The sequence below is a fragment of the Rhinolophus hipposideros genome (assembly GCF_964194185.1).
Source record: "Rhinolophus hipposideros genome assembly, chromosome: 15".
NCBI lineage: Eukaryota > Metazoa > Chordata > Mammalia > Chiroptera > Rhinolophidae > Rhinolophus > Rhinolophus hipposideros.
In genome coordinates, this window is record NC_138061.1 from 27853473 (window position 1) to 27873380 (window position 19908).

At 44.9% G+C, this 19908-nt stretch overlaps 1 protein-coding gene across 50 annotated transcripts in view; it reads left to right on the top strand.

The window, feature by feature from the left end:
* Positions 1 to 19908, top strand: part of SORBS1 (sorbin and SH3 domain containing 1) — a 221724-nt gene that overhangs the window by 165934 nt on the left and 35882 nt on the right. For 23 of the 50 annotated variants that reach the window (XM_081073924.1, XM_081073928.1, XM_081073929.1 and 20 more), the window contains 3 exons: positions 7138 to 7187; positions 16919 to 17091; positions 19814 to 19899. In XM_081073924.1, the coding sequence (XP_080930050.1) occupies positions 7138 to 7187; positions 16919 to 17091; positions 19814 to 19899 (309 nt within the window). Of the gene's footprint in view, positions 1 to 2234; positions 2301 to 2836; positions 2939 to 7137; positions 7188 to 16918; positions 17092 to 17675; positions 19149 to 19813; positions 19900 to 19908 lie in introns of all 50 variants that reach the window. The other 27 variants (XM_081073897.1, XM_081073899.1, XM_081073901.1 and 24 more) reach the window with 5 other exon arrangements.

The window sequence follows — 19908 nt, forward strand, 5'->3', positions numbered from 1 at the left end:
AGTTAATTGTGATTAATTTGTTTTACTAAATCTGCCATTGCAAATAATTCTATGTTTGTTAGCAATTGACAGTATTTCAGTTTCAGCAAACATTAAATAGGCTCTGTGAAGAGCTCAGTAAATTAACAGTGTTTCTACTGGACACTGGCCTGAGCCCAACACAACCAACCCAAACAAATATTGAGAACACAGTCCATTTGTATATTGGGAACTTCCTGTAATTTGTATCCCTACCCTATTGTTCTCACTGCCTCATAATTATTTAAAGAGATGCTTTTCCAAAATGTCATTTTCTCTAAAGCCACGAGTGTTCCTTCCATAGACCTTGGAGTCCTCCTTAAATGGAGGACCTACTTTTTGTGTAGGACTTTTAAAGTAATAAAAGATAATACTTTTGAAGACTTACCCAAATAACTTAGTCACTGCCCATATTCTCTGTGTTGAGGTGAATGGTTCCTTATGGTCTGAGAATGGGCTTATTATCTGGTTGAACCAAGTTGATGACTGGATCTTACTCCCAAGGTTTGGGAAGAAGGTGTGGTGGGGAGAAATTTTTTCTTCTCTCCACTTCTCTCCTACCCCCAGTCACTATGGACCATAAAAGAGGAAGAGACTTAAATAAAAGTGGCATAAACCATGGAAGTTGTTTTCAAAGGTTTTTCAGTCATTCAGAAGCAGAATGAAATCAGAACTCCTACCAAAACATGCGGATCATTTCTCCTTTTTCTGCCACACCAGCTCAGGAACCGCTTCCCCCAAGGGAGGACAGCCGGCCAGAATTTTGACCTTAGGCATTCACCTGGGATTCCTTTCTTCTTCAACTCCTCCACTGAAAGCCACCCAAAATGAGCTGAAATTTCAGCAAGATCATGACTGTAATACCTTTTAGCTCTAATAAGTTGTTGTAGAATATCAAATGATTCAAGACTCCAGGGGACATTTTGGGGAGGATTATTTAAAATGAATTTAATTTGTAAGCACTGTCTTATTTTTTGCAGTAAATAAAGAAATTAGTAGGGGAACCAAAAGTGACTTTAAAAAAAAAATCTTCTCCAGATGAACAACTAAGTGTATGAAGTACTTAGAGATGAACGATAATTGCTAGTAGCAGTTACTTCACAAAGTGCAGAATATACATATACAGAGATCTAATCATTACTGACCTGTTGCTGTTAGTGATGAATGGCACCTCAGAGGTCAGCTTTTTTGCCCCCTACCCCCCGCCTCCGTCCCCACCTCCATCTCTAATTTCTACAGAAATTTGATGTGATTTCTAGTAAATAAGCTCAAGGCAAAATGTCACAATGTAAACCAACTTGAGTGCTTCCGTAGTTGGTTATAATGAAGTCTGTGTAAAATTCCAGGAGCTATTAATGATCTCATCTCCTCACAGGTCACTGTATAGGAAATTTCAAGTCTAAGTAGACAGAACAAGAAGGTCCACTTGGTGGGAGAGAGGTTCCAGAGTTAGAAGTGGCTTTAACTTCCCGATGTCCTACCCTCTGAACCCCTCTCCCTCATTCAGCTTTCAGTAATTCTCCTGGCAGCTTTCTGTTTTAGGAATGCAACATTAATTCTAACTTGAAGAGTTAAAGGAGAAAACAGAAATAACCTTATAGCCCACTGTTTAAATTCAAAGTGTAAACTCTGTTCTCTAAGGGTGATGGCAGGTATGGCTCCACCACTAGCAACATTATCAAAGTCTAGTTAAACAGTAAAAAGAGATTTTAAAATATTATCTAGTAGAGTTATCTAGTTATACAGTACTAAATTTAATGCCCATTTTGTAGATGGATTGCACTGCCACAAACCACATTTAGTTCAGCTTACCCTCCATTGGCCAAATCTCCAAACTCACACATTTATTAACACATAATGAATTTTAGAGTGAAGACTGCTTCACAAATGTAGAATCTTAGTGTCGATCTTAGTTTGAAAAGAACAATGAGGAATTTTAAAGTTCCTGTTTTGGTTCAAATTGGTGTTAATGCTTTTTAAATTGTTTTTCTTTGTATCTTCTTTTAAGTTTTCAGTATTCGGACTCCAACAATGATTTACTGTTGAGACAGAGACGTAGAACTTCCCAGTTAGTTAGAGCCCCCTCCGTTGCTTTTAGCTCACCTTTCTGTGTTGATACAGTTCTCCTATGTGCCCCTCTTTGTTTGAACCAGTCTCCATGTTTGTCTTTATGTCTTTATGCTCATTTCTTCATTTCCTCCTCTGCTTCCCGTCAGCCTCCCAAAAAGATATGGGATTATACTCCTGGAGACTGCTCTATCCTTCCTAGAGAGGATAGAAAGGTAATTCCTGCCTCCTCCGTGGGCTGTGTGTGTGCTCTCTAGCCTGGTTAGTGTGAGTGTGTTGTGGGGTTTTTCTTTTATTTCCTTAAATGACTTTTTTTCTAACTTGATAACTTTTTTTTTTTTGGCTTGGTGATAAAACTATTTAACAAAGTCTCTTAGACCTATACTGATGTTTAGAGATTTTTTTTTTTAAGCAATGACTTATTCTTCTGATATACAGTCACCATACTCTGAAAAGACAGAAAATAGGTATTTCCTTCAAGGTAGGTTTTTGTAGTTCTCTTTAGCAAGTAGAATAGAGTTTTGAAGCTCTGATTACTTTAGGATTTATATTTTCTGTGCCTAATGTTACATTCTCTGTTCTCATGGCTTTAACTAATTTCCAGTGGGCCTTGTGTTTTAATCATGCCATCTCTGCCGTATTAAAATATAACACTAAAGAAAAAAATTCATTTTTCAAACTTAACCTTCCATTCTCTCTGCCTTTCCTCTAAACTAAAACATTCTTTCCCATCTTTTCTTTCTTGAACCAGACTAATCTAGAAAAAGATCTCAACCTCTGCCACACAGAGTTAGAGGCAGATTTAGAAAAAATGGAGACGCTTAATAAGGCACCCAGTGCAAACCTGTCACAGGTATTTCTGAGTTTTTCTCCTGCCGTCAGTTCCTTTTCAAACTGTTTTGTTTTCTTCTTTGTTCTATGGTTTTTGATGAAGTTGAGGTGATAAATGGTTGTGCGGGTTATTTTTAAGCTGCATGGCTTTCTGACTCCTGATTTAGATTTCTTTTCCCCAAACTTAACTTATGCCTGGATTTCTTTTGAGCTTGGCATCTCCTTAAAGGGGGCTTTTCAAAATATATGCAGGGTAGCTAGTGATTTAAACTGCTCCCCCCTTCCTTTATCAGTCTCTTCCTCTGCTTTCAGGGGATGACACTTTTAACTTCCCTTCCTTTGCCTCATTATACCTTCTCTGAATTTTCAGGAAGACATTTTTGGGGGCAATTTCCTTGTCATTTTTGCAGCCCTGGGAGATACCAAACTCAGAGATCATTTTCAAAAGCACAGCAGTGTGACTTGAGTGCCTCTTACCTGTTTGGCACTGTCAAAGTAGTATTAGCTGCAATTTGAAAGGTCAGAAAGTTCTCAATGGAAAAATGTACTCCAGAGGCCAGGCAGCCTGGCCACAAACAAGCATGTGAAACTCAACCTACACTGATATTTTTAAATGGAGCTATGTCAAAATGTGGTTTAGTAAAGGACAGGTCAGAAAGAGTGTCCAAAGTAAATGGATTCCTAAGAGCATGAAAAATACCCAGTGTTTGGAGAACTGCTCCCAGGGCTCCCTGACCAAACAAGAGAGACACTTACAAGGAAATGAGATCTTTACAGCAAGTAAAGGACTGCAGGCACTGCTGAAGAGGCGAGGAAGGTCCACAGGCCACGTCAGGAAAGGTGGCAAACATGAATGGACTACATATTAGTTAGGCAGAACTGAGACAAGGAGGGTCAGACAACCAGCATGAGTGACTTGGGTACCAGAAGGCATGTGAGTGCTAAAGACACAACCCAGGGAAGGGGTAAAGTGGTTAGGCCCAGTCCCCTTTCAGAAGTTGGAGGAAGCATGAAACGTGAGTCACAGTGAACACAATTGAGGCATAGAGGTGGTGGGTGGTAAAAGGGGGGCTGTTTCCAATCAGGGTGGAGTTTGAAACCAGCTAAAGCCATTTTGGAATTGAAGGTCTGAGCTAGTTCTAGAGGGACAGCTGTTGCTACAGGTAAGTCCTAAAGTGAGCTGAGCAGGGTGGGAGCACTGAGATTACAGGTCAGCCGAAAATGAATCAGGGGCACTTTTCAAAATAGTCCAAAGTAATGAGTGATTCTGTAACACATGCGGATGGGAGGCAGCTAGAGAACTATTGAACTAACTGCAACCTCCCTGAGGGCCCAGATGGCTTCCAGTACCTAGACCTCTGCCGGGGGCAGAATGGACACAAAGAAATGTCTGATGCACAAATGAGTCATCTTCCCATTGGTTCAGTTACCTGTCACTCATTAGTCCCGAATGTGTATGAGACATGCTGAGGGAAGTTCTAAATCAGCACCATAAAATGGACTTTGCCTTCAGGAACATGACAGTTTAGTCACACTCATAAATGAAAGATTTCCCACAGTACACACCAGTGCCTGCTAAGGGCTAAACGAATGGTATGGGCTGTAGGTGCCAGAAGAGAGAGACATCTTGTGGAAAATCAGGGAAGACTCTCAGAGGAGTTACATGAGATCTTACAGGACAGATGAATTTAGGTACTTGGTGAAAGTAGGGGACATCCATTTGAGGCACTGTAAAGAGCACAGAAGTGAACATGATTAAGATGTATTCAAGGAATAAAGTAGAATTCAGCTGCAATAGAAAATTTGGGGTGGTAATACCGTGTTTTTCTGAAATTAAGACCTAGCTGGACAATCAGCTCTAATGCATCTTTTGGAGCAAAAGTTAATATAAAATCCAGTTTTATATTACATAAGACCTGGTCTTATATTATAGTAAAATAAGACAGGGTCTTATATTAATTTTTGCTCCAAAAGATGCGTTAGAGCTGATTGTCCAGCTAGGTCTTATTTTCAGGGAAACATGGTAGTGAGAGGTAGGTTTGGGAAAAAGGGTTGACCCTGGTTTTAGAGGCTCAGAAAATATGATTAAGGAAATGATTTATTTTGCCTTCAGACCAATGATTTAATTCAGGAAGGTTGTTGTTATCACTCTAAGAGACTGAATCAAAGGGAAAATCTCCAGTTGGAGGTTGAGAGGGCAAGGAGGCTACTGTGTAGTCCAGACTCGTAGTGGTGAGAGCCCATTTTCCAGCAGCACCAGCATGAAGGGAGGGGAAGGGCAGATGTGGAACATCACAAAGGAAACTGCAGCAGGACATTTTAACCAATTGGTGTGAAGAACAAATAATTGTTGGGATGGGATGGAGACAATTCTAGAGTTTTGACCAGGCATCTGGAAGAATGGGGACATCAGTATGTGGGGGGAAAATCGATGCAGAGTTAAGATGAAGGAGTTGGTTTTAGATCATTTGTTTTTGAGGTATTGGTTGAGTATCACATAGGGACTGTCCAGTTGGAAATGTAAGACTAGGTCTTGTGAGAGAGGCAGGGGCTTACAAAGTCAATTGGAGTCACCTGAAGACAAGTGATTGTTGACGCGCTGGGAGCAGATGAAGACACCTAACCTGGGGTAGCTGAAAGATTGAAGGGAGAATCATGTTGAGAGAAGGGATGAGAGACCAACATCTACCCATTGGGATGTTGGATGACACGGGGAGGGTCAGAGAAAGAGCAGTTCTGAGAGGGAGGAAGAAAAGTGAGTAGTGAAGCAAAAGGAGATGTCCCAGAAATAGACTTTGAGGAAAAGTCCATGGATTTGATTACCAAGAGGTTTCAAAAACTTTGAAGGTTGCTGAGTGAGTAGTGGATGGGAGGTAGAGTATGTGGTGAGGAGTCAGGGGACCCCCCCAAGGGTACAGCAGTGATTGAAAACGTGATCACAGAAGAAAGGAGGGGGGATGTTCCCAGAGGACTCAGCACGGTCGTGCAAAAAGTTTTTCCAAGATGGAGACCAGGGCATCGTCCACAGGGGTGGGTGAAGACTCAGAATGGGACAGGTGCCAAGATGGGAGACTCTGGGAGAGAAGATGGGCAGGAGAGACCCATGCAGGCAAAGGGCTGGAAGGATGAATGTGGAGGTAAGAGCAGTGCCTTCTCTGAGGGATGATGGGGGAGTAGAGGGTGCAGAGGCATTGTCCTGGGGTAGAGGTGCCCTCAGAAATGAAAGGACCCTGCAGGTTGAGGGTGGGTGTTCCAGCAGAGGGCCAGATTGTTGAGTCCCTGATACAGGTTGCCTCCCCTTGTCCTCCCTCTTTTATAGTCTTCCTTCCTTTTCTTTCCCTGGTATTTATCTTTCTCTCCTTTCCTCAACTCTCTCCTCCCGATTGCTGTTTTACTTGAAATGGTCATTAGAGATGATAGGAGTATCTTCAGAAGTTAACTTTTTCATTGATTTATTCCACTACCACATTATTTTTAAAAGCAAATATATTGAATGCTTTGCCATTTTCTCTCTAAAACAACAGAAACCCTAAACTACACAATTATGTTGCTTTTTCTCTGCGTATAGCTCTCGGTTGTTTTCTTCCTTTTGCATAGTGGCCTGAAATCTTATAAAATGTTCCCTCACCCAGGCTGAGATGGGCATTAATAGCTTTGTGAAACTGTGTTTCTCTCCCTTCTCACACTTCTAAATCTACAGAGGCAAACAATTAATCTAAACGCAGTAGGGTCTTTTAAAATGCATTTTTGTACATTCTGACCTGAGGTGTTGGGTGGCCCTCTCTCTGGATGTGGCATCTGGGCGCATGAAGAAGTCTGTGGTGGGTTGGCAGGGGGTCTGAGGGCTGGCATAAGCTGGTGGAGGGTGTGCTGCCCACATCACTAATGCATGTTGGCCAAAGGGTGGGCCAATCTACTCAAGAGGCCTGCAACAGAAGGTACATAGAAACCAGGAGGCCATCCCCTGATCCACCCAGAGAGCCTTGGCTGCAACCACTGGGAGGCAAAAGCCCAGGGAAAGAGAACACCCACTTGCCCAGAAATGTTCCCAAGGAAAGGGCACAACCCTCCACCAGCTCTGAGAGCCAGGCTCCCAATCTCCCAGAGGTTCCTATCTAAATCAGGAAAGGAAAGGGATTTCTCTCTTTTTCCCTTGGCTTGAAACATCTGAGTCAAAATAAATCATATCCACTTTTTTTTTTTTTTTTTTGATGTTTACAGAGCTCAGCAATCAGCCCCACTCCGGAAATTTCTTCAGAGCCTCCTGGATAGTAAGTTGCCACTTTGTTTGCATGGCTTAATGTATGAAATGTCAAAAATGGGAAGAAGCTTGTGTTTTGGACCCAAGTGTGTTCTGTTTGTAGCAGTCTAGTAGTTTTGAATGATGTACAATTTGGTGATAAGTAACAATTCAGTTCTAGTCTTCACATTCTTTTTTTCTGTTTTCTCCTCCACTTCCAAATTAATTTTGTGATAATTCATATTACTTTTGATGAGCTTTTCCCTGTGTTGGCATCTTTGCCTTTAGAATGTGCGTTTATTTCTGAGTTTAGAATCAAAGTTCACCTCATTTGCTGATTCTTGTGGGAAGGGAGTGTGTGACTGCTTAAAGGGGGGGTGGGGTAGGGTGGATCTGTCAGAGGGAAAGGTGAGGCAGAGAGGGACCTAACTTGTCTGATTTTCAGAGATGTGGCTTTAGTTCCCCATACCAGTTCTTAGGATTCTGCCCAGGTGACACGTGCACATCTCACTCACTTCTTCATGGGTAACCACCAGCCCTTTTCCTCTCCTCCAAACCATCTTGTACCCTCGACCAGATTCCTTGTCTCAGTACTTTGCCATGCAGCTATTATCCCAGCTGAAAGTGTTCCAGTGCTGCCCACACCCCCTTGCATGCCTGGTAAATAGCAAATGCTTTAGCTTGTGTAAGTAGGCCCTAACTGAGCCTTTCTATACCCAGTCTCATGTTTCTCTTATGGCACTCACTTCTGTTCCATATACTGGAATTATATTCTTGTACTTTTATAATAGCTAATAAATGATAAGCTCCTTGAGGGCAAAGTCTGCATCTCCATTGTGCCTGGTGGGAACAGCTCCTCGTCTTATCACCATTATATCCATATCTTATTCTTTGAAGTATGACAAGAGGGAAAGGCATAGCTATGACCTGTTCCATTTGGGTTGCATAAATCCATAATGAGCAGAGTTCACCTGTTCATATAGAAGCCTGACTTCTATATGGGGGACAAATATTATGGTCACTTGGGCATTTTGCAAGAGTAGTTTCATTTGAAAGTCATTTAGCTGGGATTTGGGTGTTTCACTGGAAAATTGGGAAAAAAACATCATCCTTTTAGGGTAATGACCAAATCTCTAGCCAGATCTATTCTGTTCATTTTTCTTCTATAAATATGTGTATTAATGATTATGATTAATATACCCCAGAGCATAAGATAAAATTGAGACAATGTATTAGGACAAGCATCTAGAGGGAAAGTTTCCCATCATAGAGGACAGTTCTATCTTGGAGAAGCGTGGGTACAAAGTCTCTTGCACCTACTCTAGGATTGGCGATCAGGCCTCCGATATGACAGAGAGGAATCAAAGCTCAGATAGGGCCTCGGGACCCCCTTCCCCTTCTCCCTCCACTCTGTGCTCTGAGGCGCACTCTCTTTTAAGGAGTTAGTTGAACTATGCCTTCAACTGCAACGATAACAGGTCAGGTCCTCTAGGTCCCAGATATGAGGTCTGACAATTAAGTTCACGAACTGATCCTAGAAAAAGAGCTACGTACCTCATTGCTGAGTATCACTACGGTCACCTTCGAAGTACTCCCCTTGGGAAGCTATGCACTGATGCCAGTGCCTAGTCCACCCTTCAAAGTAATTTTGGAACTCTTTTTCTGGAATGGCCATCAGAGCTGTGGTCATATTACCCTTGATGTCCTCAATGTCATCAAAATGTTTTCCTTCCAATATTTCCTTTATCTTCGGGTAAAGAAAGAAGTCATTGGGGGACAGATCAGGTGAGGAGGGAGGGTGTTCCAATACAGTTATTTGTTTACTGGCTAAACACTCCCTCACAGACAGTGCCGTGTGAGCTGGTGCATTGTCGTGATGCAAGAGCCATGAATTGTTTGTGAAAAGTTCTGGTCGTCTAACTTTTTCACACAGCCTTTTCAGCACTTCCACATAGTAAACTTGGTTAACTGTCTAGTTGGTACAAATTCATAGTGAATAATCCCTCTGATAGCAAAAAAGGTTACCAGCATTGTTGCAACCAGTTCGTGAACTTAATTGTCAGACCTCATCTGTGCTCTCAGAGGTAAAGCCTACCAGATGACCTTAGGCTACCTTCTTCACGGCTATAGCTCCCAGCAAACTCTCCTTGGTCCCTGAGGCCACGTGTCTACCAAAGTGACAAACTTTGTCACTTTGACAGTCCTGGCTGTCCAGCGCCTGACTGGACCAGATCTCTCCCTGCTGCTGCTGTTTTTGGAATCACACAGTGTTAGCCCTGCTTCCTGGTCTCCACTCTACCTCCTCACCCCCATCTCCCTGAAATGCATAAGACAGAAAAGGTTGCTTCAGGTGGCCGGCGGAGTGAATTCCTTTGTACGACTTATCTAAGTCCCTATGCTAGGTATTATAATAGGAACATAAGAAATAGTCCCTCAATTGTTTTAGGGGCAACATACACACACACACACACACACACACACACAAAGTGAATGTTAGTAAATAAGACAAAGTGGCAAATGATTGAAGTAGACTATAAAGGTTTAAAGTTTTCAGAAGAGAAAGCAGTACCCATGGGCTGTCAAGAGTTGGGTGCACAGGTCCTGAATGAAGTGATAATTTCAATGATTTATTCAGTGTTTTCTGTGTGCTAGGCCCTATGCTTAGCATCTTACTTACTTGACCTCATTTGGTCCTCTCAGTATTCCAGGATCAGGCATTATTTTTAATCCCAATTTCATAGGTGAGGAAACTGGCATATAAATGCAGTGTAAGTCCAAGGTCCACAGCTGGTACGTGGCAGAGCTGTAGCCAGAGCCAGAACAGTGAAGTTTGAGGCCAGGGGACTGATGTTGGCAGTAAACTCTCATCTGCACCAGACCAACTCAAAACTGGGTAATAAATTAACAGAGAGCATGCTACGGTGTACTGTTTTTGAGTGATTAAAAATACAATTGAAGCAACTATTTGTAATATTGTGTTAGCAGGATTGAAGGTGACTAATGCAAACTGCTTAAAAGAACAAATTGCTGTCAGACACTCTGAGTGGTGGTGCACAGGAGGATATTTGATGTGTTAATTTACCAAGCACTCTTATTTATATCATGGAAATAGGTCTCCAAAGACCTGTTTTTCATCCCTAGCCTAGCTCTCATGAAATGCTTGGCAGGAATAAATGAGTTTTTTCCCTCCTGCTATTCTACCATTGGGGATTTTTTTTTTTTTTAACAATTCAGGCTTGGTTTTCTCCCAGTTTGTTTAAATGAGTTAGGTTTTTCCGTATGTGGAATTGGTGAGGAGCCAGCCGAAGTGCAGGGCCTGACATGTAGGAAAGTGCACAATAAACGTTTGCTAAGTAAATGAATGCAGCTATAAATCTTAATTAACTAGAATCCAACTCACTCAGCATGAAGACAGGCGACGTGTGGACTGAATCTGGCTCCTTTCACTGGGTGGAAAGGAATGGCCTGTTGAAACATTGGCAAGGTTTGACTTAACCCGAGGACGGAATAAAGAGGAGTCACAGATGGCCCAGGTTCAAAAACTCTGCGATCACTGGAGAAGTGATGGTCTTGTTTTAAATCCACTTTCATATCTTGGACAGTCTGCAGTTTAGAATTTTATTAATTAACCTGATTACATATCACAGTTTTAAAAGAATCTGTGAACAGAGAAGAAATTCACCTATGGTCCCAATATCCTACCAGCCCTTTCTCTCCAAAAAGATATATATTTTTATAGTTGTGATCACAGTGTATTCCAAATCTGTGTTCTATTTCTGTAGAGTTATCGGAGCTATAAATCAGCAGGTTAGACTACTCGTTTTCATTATTGCTTAGTATTTCAGCATTGATTAGGACCAACACATTCTTTGCCTAACCAAAGGGCTTTACTCCATTTGGCCAGCAGGTGACACTCAAGAAGAAGCCTGCCGTTTCCTAAGTAGTGGTAGGCTAGAGAAAACACCTTTTTTCCTTAATCTGACTTAAAATCAAAACACAAACCATTACCTGAAGAACCATATGAAACATTGGAGACTTCCCAGGGTTTAAAAATGTGTTAGAAATCTGTGTGCATGTAGGCATTTAATTTTATAGAATCATTTATTCTACTAATATTTATGGAACAACAGTGCTGGGCACCAGTCATGCAGAGATGAACCATCTAAACAGCCTGCCCTCCAGAGGAAAATCAGAGTGTAATGGGGAGACAGATTTGTAAATAACAATCAGATTCTAGTGTGGTACCTGCAGTGACGGGACCCAGGAGTGCCTCTGTTTTGTGGAGGAAAAGAAGGAGCAGCAAGTAACAATAACATTATAAATCGAAAAAGTAAATTTTTCATGCAGTGTGAAAGGCTATAGGATGAAACTGCCCCCTCCAGATTGTCTAGGCTCCCTCCCCTACAGCCAGAGTTAAAAACAGTTACTTTTTTGTTTCTTCCTGAAAACACCAAATGGTTTTGGACAGTGAATTCCATGAAGAGGGAATGTATCTGTTTTGTTCCTTGTTGAATCTCCAGCTAGGAGAGTGATTGACATGTGAAATGTGCAGTGGACTGGCATGATGAGATCTTCCCTAGAAAGACCACTGACAGTGATCTGCAGAAATGATTAGGAGTCCGGGCTGGGGAGTAGGGGAGTGCTGGTGTGCTTATTGCAGAGTGTAGGTGAGCAGGTGGGGAGGTGACCAGGAGGTGGAGAGCAAAGGGATTAAGTTGAGCTGTGTCAAGGACAGGGAGTAACTAGGACTTGGTGACTGATTAGGTTTGGGGAGCAAGGAGAAGAGGGTGGGTTCCCTGGGCTTTCTGGCTTGAGTGATGGGAAGTGGAAGGACAGAGCTGGGTTTAATTTGGGACATGTTGGATGTAAGATGCCTGAGGAACACCTAGGTGGAGCTGCCTACAAAGCAGTTGAATATCTGTGTCTGGAGCTCAAAAGAAAGGTCTCTATAGATAAAAGATTTGAAGGTGGACTTTTTGGACACTCTCACCACACCTAATAGTTTGGCAAATGAGACAAATTGAGGCTGAGAGAAACAGATTGTTTCCACATTTTTAAAATAAGCGGGCTTACATCAGCTGATCTACATTCCTTGTTGGAGTCAGGCTGGAATCACAGCTGACGGGACCCTGCCTGCCTGCTCCACCAGTTAGCACAATTGGAAACATTTGGCCCCAAAATGATCGCTCTGTTCTCTCACTTTTTCTTCGAGTGAGCGAGTGTGTTTTTGTTGAATCCCTTTGAAACTCAGCAGCCATCTCTATATCTTAGCCTGAGGGTAAGTTCTCTTCTTGCTGTCTCCTCCTGGCTTACTCTTTCTCAGCTAAAAACTGGCTCAACCCAGGCTGCTGAGAGCTGAGCTTCTGAACTTGTTTTGTTAAGTAATTTGGGTCTTTCTCAATCAGCCTGAGTGTACTTTTCTCATCCTGTATACAACAAAGACCCAAGGACTCTAACCTCATGGCAAATGCCTTCACCACTCTCGTCCTCAGTTTCCCCTTTGGTACAATGGACAAATGATGTCTGTCTTTCCAATATTAGGAGATCCAATGGAGATGATACGTTTGAAAACACTGTTCCAGAGCTTTTCGATATTGTTTTTAAACAAGTTGCAAAGTGTTACACATCTGGAAAAAGCATGTTGACTTTGGTATCAGAAAGAAAACAATTGGCCATAGCAAATCTATTCTGAGAGGTTTCCTGAGTGCTGGTTTGTCATTCTGGTTGGGAAGCAGGAAAAAATGGTGATAATGAGTGGAATAAAGCCAGAAAGTGGCGTGGCTGGTGGGGGTGGGGGTGAGTTGTGACAGCTGGTGAGGTAGAGGAGCTGTGATGTCTGGCAGCCCATGTTATGGCTGAGAGTCCTGACTAAATGAAGTCAGGAAGAACTAGGGAAGAGTGGGTTGGAAGTCCTGACCAAGGCTGAGGCAATTCAAACGACAGCAGGATGGAAGCCGCTGTCAGAATGACCCAATGCTGGGAGAGGTCTGGTTAGTCCTAAACCAGGGCAAGCAGGGCTGTAGAGACTGTCCCCTCACAAAACAGACCTCAGTCACCACAGCTGTTGGTTGGCAGGGCTAAAGGACATCTGTGGGAACAGAGCCAGGAGTGCGGTTTCCAGGCTCTCGGCCTCACATGGAAAGGTGCTGGCTCAGGTAGTAAATGGCCATCAACCGTGATTGGATGGCCATCAGCTATGCCTAGTTGGCCGTCAGCTGTAACCAGTGAGCCATTGGCCACTAATATAACTGCCGTGGCTACGCTAGCAGAAAATGGGGGCTAGCAAGAAGATGGTGGCTGAGCCTGCAAGCGCGGATTGCAGCTAGCAAGTAGGGTTTGTTGGCAGAGAGAAGTGGGCAGCAGGTTGCGGATAGTGTGGCTCCTGCTTCCTGTGTCTCCAACCCAGCTGCCAGCGAGACTATAGTGGTCTGACTCCCCTATCTATGGCTCCGTGGGTGTTCCTTTTTGGCTTCACCATATCCTACGTTCTTATTTGGGGAGCGGGACCAGAGATCCTGCCTGACACCCTGAGTAACAACATCTATACATGGGTCTTTTGCAGTTGAGGTGTACAAAAAGGAGAAACATGGAGTTAAACTGAAAGACAAAATCAGAAAACGCAACCAAAAAGAAGAGAGTGGACTGTGAAAGGGAAGTTTAGAAAAGAAGCAGATTTACTTTTTTATTTGTTTAAAGATTTTATTGGGGAAGGGGAACAGGACTTTATTGGGGAACAGTGTATACTTCCAGGACTTTTATCCAAGTCAAGTTGTTGTCCTTTCAGTCTTGGTTGTGGAGGGCGCAGCTCAGCTCCAGGTCCAGTTGCCGTTGCTAGCTGCAGGGGCCACAGCCCACCATCCCTTGAGGGAGTCGAACTGGCAACCTTGTGGTTGAGAGGACGCACTCCACCCAACTGAGCCATCCGGGAGTTTAGCGGCAGCTCAGCTCAAGGTGCCCTGTTCAATCTTAGTTGCAGGGGCGCTGCCCACCATCCCTTGTGGGACTCAAGGAGTTGAACTGGCAACCTTGTGGTTGAGAGCCCACTGGCCCATGTGGGAATCGAACCGGCAGCCTTCGGAGTTAGGAGCATGGAGCTCTAACTGCCTGAGCCACCTGGCCGGCCCCCAGATTTACTTTTAATTAGGAAATTTAAAGTGAAAGCCAGTTTACATGAGCTTCCATTTATTTAAATTGGCATATAGTACCATAGCCTCTCAAGTCACCTTTAGGAATGAGTATGACAGCCCTCTAGCTAGAGTTGATGGCTTTTATGAGTCAGAACTGGGAACATCTGCAAGTGCCCCTGCAGGCAGAAGCAAGAGAGCCCAAAGTTGCCTGGCCCCCCGAGCCTAGGAAAGCCAAGCTTCTTTTGTCTCTAGGGGTGGAGTGGGCACCTCCAGGGAGAGGCCAGGGCACCAGGGAGGACAGCCAGCCTAAGCCTGGGCTGCCCTAATTCCCTGTAGTCTTAGTCTTTCCACCCTTCAGATGACTCCATGACTCCATGGTCACTGATGTCGGGAGCTAGGAGCTTTATGTGACATAATTCTTATAGAAGAATTTCTAAATGCATAACTTTATGAATCAAAACACACCCTTAATCGGATCATGTTGTGCCAGTTTTACTTGCAGAAAATGTGACCTTTTATTCATTTAACAAATATTTACTGAGTGTTCTCATAGACCTTACAGTCAAGTGGGTTCCTCCAATTAAGGGCGCAGCCTGGGAGAGGGACTGCCCCATCCTACCCCTCCTGGAGGTTTCTCCTCTCTGAGACACACACCCTGGAGGCCGCTCGGGAGACTCACTTGATTCGCGTGCTTTTATCTTCTCAGCTTTGAGGTTGGTTTTCTTTTCCCAGTGATGACCTTCTGTTTCATCTGAGGAAAGGGAGAAAGCATTTGATCCCATGACCTAGGCCTGAGAGAGTGAGGAGGGACCTGGGGGAATCCTGACTGCCTGGGCATGCCCCTGAAATAGAGCACATAAAGCCCTTAAAATCAGTGGTGGGCCCATGTAAGGGGCTCCTATGAGGGGTATTAGCGGTGCTGGGAGCAGTGGAATTGCTCAGTGGAGCTTAACTACTCAAGGTGGAGACACTGCCTGTTTAATCACAGCCTCTCCACCTCTTTTCTGTTTCTGACCCCTGGGTTCTGGAGCTGCTTGTCCCAGGCATGCATTCATGGCAGGTGACACACGGTAGTGGTGATATAGGTGGAGCTCAAGCATCCTTAAGCCCTTGGTCATAGGCGAATGTCATATATAAAACCAAGGCTGAGAATACTCTGCATGTTGCTCCATGATATGGCCCAGGTTCCAGCTCTGCCCTTCCACTAAACCGTGCCTGCTTCGCCGAGTGCCCGAATCTCTCAGTGCCTCGTCTCATCTGAACGTGGAGAAAATAGGATTGTTTGTGAGGATTAGAGAGAATGATCGTGAGGCACTTAGCACGGTGCCTCCCACACGGGCCATCTCACCCGGTGGTGTGCACGGTTGCTGTTGCCATCATTATCTGCGACCGTGGGGACGCAGAGGCTGCGGGAAATGTAAAGTAACTCCATCATGATTGATGGGACAGAGATGGATAGATGTGTGACTAAAGCAAATGCAGCCCAGTGTTCCTTGTAAAACCAGCGGGAGGGATGTGACACATAGCTGTTCACTATTACAATTCCTTAAGCTTTTCTACACACTTGAAAATATCCATCATAAAATATTGAGATGAAGAAATCCCACCAAACTGTTTACATCTTTAGAGCTGAGAAATCCATACTGATAGCAGTAAACTGAATTCAGTAGGATTGAAAAGCAGCTGAGCAGAAGCCTGAGTACTTTTGTGGGAAAGAGTCATTCAGTTATCTGTGTGTGTGTGTGTGTGTGTGTGTGTGTCCATGTGTCAGTGTGTCAGTTGGAGAGGGCATTGAACCCTGGGATTGGCGGAAGGGAGGGTTCAGTGAGTAACACTCTTCATGGGTTCTGTGCCCAACCTCATTCCAAAAAGGATCTGTGGTAACCTGCAAAAATGCCTAGAATTTCAACAAGATGAAAATAAAAGGATATATTTAAACAATCAATAATAGTTGACACTCATAATACATGTCATAAGGTTCTGAATACAAATTTTGAAAGCAGTGAATACAGAATGTGGCGGTGATAATAAGAGCACTGAGAACCTCAGCTCCCATTTTCACTTGGTGGCTGATTTTCCTGGAGATCCAGGACATCTGGGCCTCCCGCTTTCACGGGTGATTTTAATGCTCCCTCCACCAAAGCGCTTGTGAAGAATAACTCAGAAAAATGATCCAAGTGGTGGACTTGAAGTCGCCAACCCTGGCTGGTGACATGACAGAGGCTCCACTCATGTTCTCGACTGCCCCATCTGTGTGCAGCCACTGGGCCCCCAGCACCCCTCCTGTCCTCCCCACTCCCTTCCTCCCAGCCCTCCACTCCTGGCCTTGTCTCCTGCCCTCCCTCCCCCAGCAGTGTTCCTCGGTTATTCTTTTAAAGCACAAATGCAGTTATCTCAGAGCACTTTGATGTTTGGGCACGATTCCTGAGAGTTCAAGGGCACCCGTGGGTCTGCCTTCTCTGTAGAACTCTATATCTAAATAAGAATGCCTTTTAAAAAGAACGGTGCTTGAGTATGGTCTCAGAAAGTGGGTTTCTTGTCTTTAGCTGGAAATGTGCTTTCTAGAAAAGTGTTAAAAATACTAACTCCTATTCTCCCCCCCCCTTTCTTTCTTTTATAATTACATTACTCTTAGTATATATTCTTCCAACTTCCACGCAGTGAAGAGGGAATCAGATGGAGCTCCTGGGGAACTTGGTAGCTTGGAAAACGAGAGGCAGATTTATAAAAGCGTCTTGGAAGGTGGAGACATCCCTCTCCAGGGCCTCAGTGGGCTCAAGCGGCCATCCAGCTCAGCCTCCACTAAAGGTAACGGAGTCAAGCCTGCAGGCGTCTCACCCATTCACACTGTTATTGGGGTGTCTCCTGCCCGTGTGCAGAGTTATCAGGGTGTTGGCAACAGGGGAACCTGCACCTACTGGGATAAGTTGTGCCTGGTACGCACCCAATTCCAGGCCTTTGAGCCTTCTTATGTTCCCTCCTCTAGTTTCTCACCGGCCATTTTTCTTTCTGGTGTTAGTAGTTTCCCTTCCTTTAACCCCCAACCTTGCTCTCCCTGAAGCATCTCTCTCTCTCTCTCTCTCTCTGTCTCTTTTTTGTTCTGATTCCCTTTTCTTAGAAATTAGCTGAGCTTTTTAGCCTTTTCTAACTCTAGCAAGGTGGCCATTTTTTCGTTGCATCTTTGCACCTGCTTTGCAGCACAGATTATTTTGCTTCTGGACATCGACTGGAAATTAAAAAAAAAAAAAAAAAACACCAAAAAACCAAAAAACCTTTTTGATAAATGAGCATGTTACCTCTCCTATTTTTACTTTTTTTTTTTTTTTTTTTTTTTTAGCAGCTTTCAGCTTTAACCTAATGGGTCTGTTTATTTTATTCTGCATGCTTTCCAGTGGATCGTAAAGGTGGGAATGCTCACATGATTTCTTCATCTTCAGTTCATAGCCGAACCGTTAACCCTAGCAATGCGTTAGGCCCTGTGTGTAAGCACAAGAAACCCCTGTCTGCTGCGAAAGCCTGCATTTCTGAAATCCTTCCCTCCAAGTTCAAACCCAGGCTCTCTGCTCCCAGCGCTCTCTTGCAGGAACAGAAGAGTGTCCTGTTGCCATCAGAAAAGGCTCAGAGCTGTGAGAATCTTTGCGTTTCGGTTTCTTTGAATGATTCCAAGAGAGGTCTCCCGCTCCAAGTGGGGGGCAGCATTGAGAACCTGTTCATGCGTTCCCGGCGGGATTACGATAGCAAGTCGAGCAGCACCATGAGCCTGCAGGAGTTTGGCAGCAGCGCCAGGAGGCCCTGCCCGCTCTCGAGAAAGGGGGGGATGCAATTCACCATGCTTTACCGGGACATGCACCAGATCAACCGAGCGGGCCTCTTCCTGGGCTCCATCTCCTCTTCGAGTGTGCGGGATCTCGCCTCCCACTTTGAAAGGAGCAGCCTGGCCTTGGCTAGGGGTGAGCTGGGCCCCAGCCAGGAGGGCTCAGAGCACATCCCGAAGCACACCGTCTCCTCCCGCATCACGGCGTTTGAGCAGCTGATTCAGCGCTCCCGGTCCATGCCATCCCTGGACCTGTCCGGCAGGCTGAGCAAGTCCCCCACGCCTGTGCTGTCCCGGAGCCTGACCTCAGCCCGCTCCGCTGAGTCCCTCCTGGAGTCCACTAAGCTCCGGCCCAGGGAGATGGATGGGATGAACCCCGGGGGTGTCTATGCCTCCCCAACATGCAGCAATATGGGGGAGCCCAGCTTGGGCTTCAGGGGCCTGGCGCCTTCTGAACCCCTCTCCACCTGCTCTGATGAGCTTGACCACTGCTCAAATGTTTCCAGCGACAGCAGAGAGGGCAGCAGTGGCAGTGTGCACGGAGACGTCCCCAAACACCGCCTCAACAAGTGCAAGGGCGCCTGCCCTGCCTCCTACACCCGCTTCACCACCATCCGAAAGCACGAGCAGCAGCAGACCTGCAGGCAGCTTGACTGGCGCCCAGATTCCAGAGCGGACAAGAGCACACTCCTCAGGAACATCTACCTAATGAGCCCCCTCCCCTTCCGGTTGAAAAAGCCCCCCCAGCACCACCCCAGACAGCCTTCCCCTGGTGACTTCTCAGGCCCCCCCATTGGCCGGAAGCCAGACCTCCCCAGTCAGCCCCATCAGGATGATCCCCACCCGGGGGTGAAGCCCTCGGTCCCCAAACGCCTGTCTTCCCGACACACCGTGGCCAGGCTGAACCGGATCTCAGAGCCCCCTCAGGAGAGACCCGCAGTCCCAGAGGACTGCCCGAGGGCCTTTAACAATGGGAACTCTGTGCCGTACTCAGGCCACGGCCTGGACAGGAACAACAACCCACAAAGTGAACTGGGACCGTCCCTTGGAGGTGGCATTTTGTGTGTTTGCCCAATCTCACCTCACCTGTCTCTCCACTTTGCTTGCTCTGTCCCCTCCCCCGTGTGCCCTTGGTGCTCATTTTCTGGTCCGTCCTTTGTTTTCTGTTTGTTTTGCTTGGCAATTAATCATGGCTCGTAGTGGCTGCACTTCTTTAAAAACAAAGCCCCCATGTCATTCAGACTAACCACCAAACTCTGTTTTGAAAGAAAAATTGGCCATTTAGCTCATCTGAGAAATTTGTCCATTTGAACTCTTTGAACCCCTTGCAGTTTGCACCAACCCCGACTCACCCTGTGGTGTTTTGAGAGGCAGCCTCTCTCAGTGGCCCTGTGTGTGTGTGAGTGTACAGTGTGTCCCTGTAAGATCCTGCACGCCTCTTAGTAGGGATGCTTTTCAGAGAAGATCCTCTCTTGTTGCTCACTTTTTGCCTTCTGATGAGTTTTTTTTTTTTTGTAATATACTAGTTCACAAGTAAATCCAAAAAGTGAGAGGGGGGGGGGATTTGTGTTTTTTCCCTCAGAATTTGATTATTGATCATTGGTCTCAACGACTATAAAAACTTGGTATTTAGAATGGATGAACGGTAAAATCTTTTCTAAATCTGGTTTCCCGCTCAATCTTTGCCTGTTTTGATTCTACTCTGTTGTTTTCAAGATTCAGAATCACCAAGACACTTTATACCAGCTGATTACTTAGAATCCACAGAAGAATTTATTCGAAGACGTCATGATGACAAAGAGGTATGTGCC